The sequence below is a fragment of the Papilio polytes genome, unplaced genomic scaffold, assembly GCF_000836215.1.
Source record: "Papilio polytes unplaced genomic scaffold, Ppol_1.0 DF823923.1, whole genome shotgun sequence".
In the NCBI taxonomy this organism is placed as follows: Eukaryota; Metazoa; Arthropoda; class Insecta; order Lepidoptera; family Papilionidae; genus Papilio; species Papilio polytes.
The window spans coordinates 5,348,465-5,350,661 of record NW_013525281.1 but is presented as its reverse complement, the minus strand read 5'-3'; the positions used below and the strand labels follow the sequence as shown (position 1 = coordinate 5,350,661).

The following is a 2,197-nucleotide window of genomic DNA, read 5'->3' as shown; positions in this document are numbered from 1 at the left end:
CGAAGCGAACTACGTATCGTTATCCGTGACGATCTGTTTTGGTATACCGAACCGACTGAATAACTCGTTCAACCGATCAATTAAATAGTTCGCCGATACCCCCGTTATATGGAGCACTTCTATCCATTTCGACATCGCAATATCCTACGCCAAGATCCATAAATATTACTCTAATTCTGCTTGAACGGCGCACTATAATAGCCTAACTACTAATAAAAAAGGAATGGTTCAGTCTCTTCGTTCATAAAGCTTATATTTACTTACTAGCTGTTGCTCGCGATTTCGTCTCCGTGACATTAAAAATATAAACAATAGTCTATGTTTCTGATGCCGTAGCTATTTAGTAGTGAATAAGTGAAACCAATGATGAAATTTAACAGCAGGATAAAATGCAGTAGTAGGTATAGGTTATCACGTTTTTATTGAGAACAAGGTTATAATTACTTCAGCGAATTATTGAGATTGATGATTTATTTATTATCAATCGTAAATCATTCATAAATTATTCGATATATCTTTGAAAACGTAATACTTGATAAGATAAACAAGTAGCTGTCAATCAAAATACTTTGTTAATTAGACAATATTTCCTAACTACTTTTAAAAATGTTCTATTTACCATTAATAATCTATGTATACAAAAAATAAAACTGGAGTGTCTGTTTGTAATATCAAAAGAAAAATCGCAGATTTCGGGAAGATGTATATGCGTTGTTGATATCGAAAATCGCAATTTTTTTCTGTCAGTCTGTCCGGGCATCTTATAGCCTACTTTTTCATCTTAATATTTTGTGGACGAAGTCGCGGACAATAGCTAGTTAAGAATAAGAATATCTTTATTGCACACTAAGGACACCGACATCAATCAGCGTTGCTTTGGCTTTTTAACTAGGATAACTTATCTGTTTTTAAGAAATCAAGGACTTCCCTCACAAAATCATATGTCAAAAAATTCCTGCATTTAACTGCCATTTTTCGCTAATTACTTTCATTGAATATTCATCAAATAATTTGATGTGAATTTGGTAAATTAAAACCAATTTATATTCTATTTAGAATAAAAAAATAGTCCCAAAAAAAAACTAAAAGATGGATGCATTGAAAACAGTGACAGCATTTTGTGTGGCATTACAATCTGTGTGTTCCCGCCGTTCTGTTCGTTTGCCCCTTTTCTTATAGAATAAGAAATATCTTTAAAACCACCTAGTTATTTACTAATAATAATGTATCTCCTTTTATTATTATTCATTCATAAAAATTACAACTTCCTTACAAATACTCGTAAGTACTCAAATATGCAACTGCAAGTTCTTTCCAAGAAGCAAATAGTTACGATATGGTCGCTATAAGAAAGAATATGTTTTTTTCAATTATCCATTTAATTTCATATTCTTTCATATAATTAGCGAGCTAGTATTTATTCATAGTGTTTTAACTATAATAAACTATTGCTGTTTAGTTCAGTTGTCATAAACTTGAGTAAACAGGTATATTTTTTTTTGATTAAATAAAATTAAATAAATCAAAGAAAAATAATTTTTATTTCATAAGTGGCTGTAATATTTTTTTCTAACAATATATTTCGGATATCAAGGATTAAGTCGATGGTTTTATGTAAATTGTCTACTGATACTTTTATGTAAGTTTTTTATTCGGATTTAAGCTTTGGTTGACTGAACGTTCAAGATGATTTGAACGAGGGGAGAACTGGAGCTAGAAGGTTCAACTGGCACGGCGGGGTCTACAATAGCAGGCCCAACGTGAATTGGCTCATAATCATCAATGATGGCAGGTCCAACGTGAATGGGGTCATTGTCGATGATAGCGGGTCCAACGTGGATGGGCTCGTAACCGTCAATGATGGCAGGTCCAACGTGAATGGGGTCATTGTCGATGATAGCAGGTCCAACGTGGATGGGCTCGTAACCGTCAATGATGGCAGGTCCAACGTGAATTGGGTCCTTGTCAATGATAGCGGGTCCAACGTGAATTGGTTCGTACCCGTCAATGATGGCAGGTCCAACGTGAATGGGATCTTTGTCGATGATAGCGGGTCCAACGTGGATGGGCTCGTAACCGTCGATGATGGCAGGTCCAACGTGAATGGGATCCTTGTCGATGATAGCTGGTCCAACGTGGATGGGCTCGTAACCGTCGATGATGGCAGGTCCAACGTGAATGGGGTCCTTGTCGATGA

At 35.4% G+C, this 2,197-nt stretch overlaps 1 protein-coding gene across 1 annotated transcript; it reads right to left on the bottom strand.

Annotated features, from left to right (window-relative positions):
• Positions 1–1,656: 1,656 nt before the first annotated feature.
• Positions 1,657–2,195, bottom strand: LOC106102129 (the record flags this gene model as incomplete). Its single annotated transcript, XM_013281538.1, has 1 exon — positions 1,657–2,195. A coding segment is annotated over one exon (537 nt), but the record flags the coding sequence as incomplete, so codon positions are not given.
• Positions 2,196–2,197: the final 2 nt, after the last annotated feature.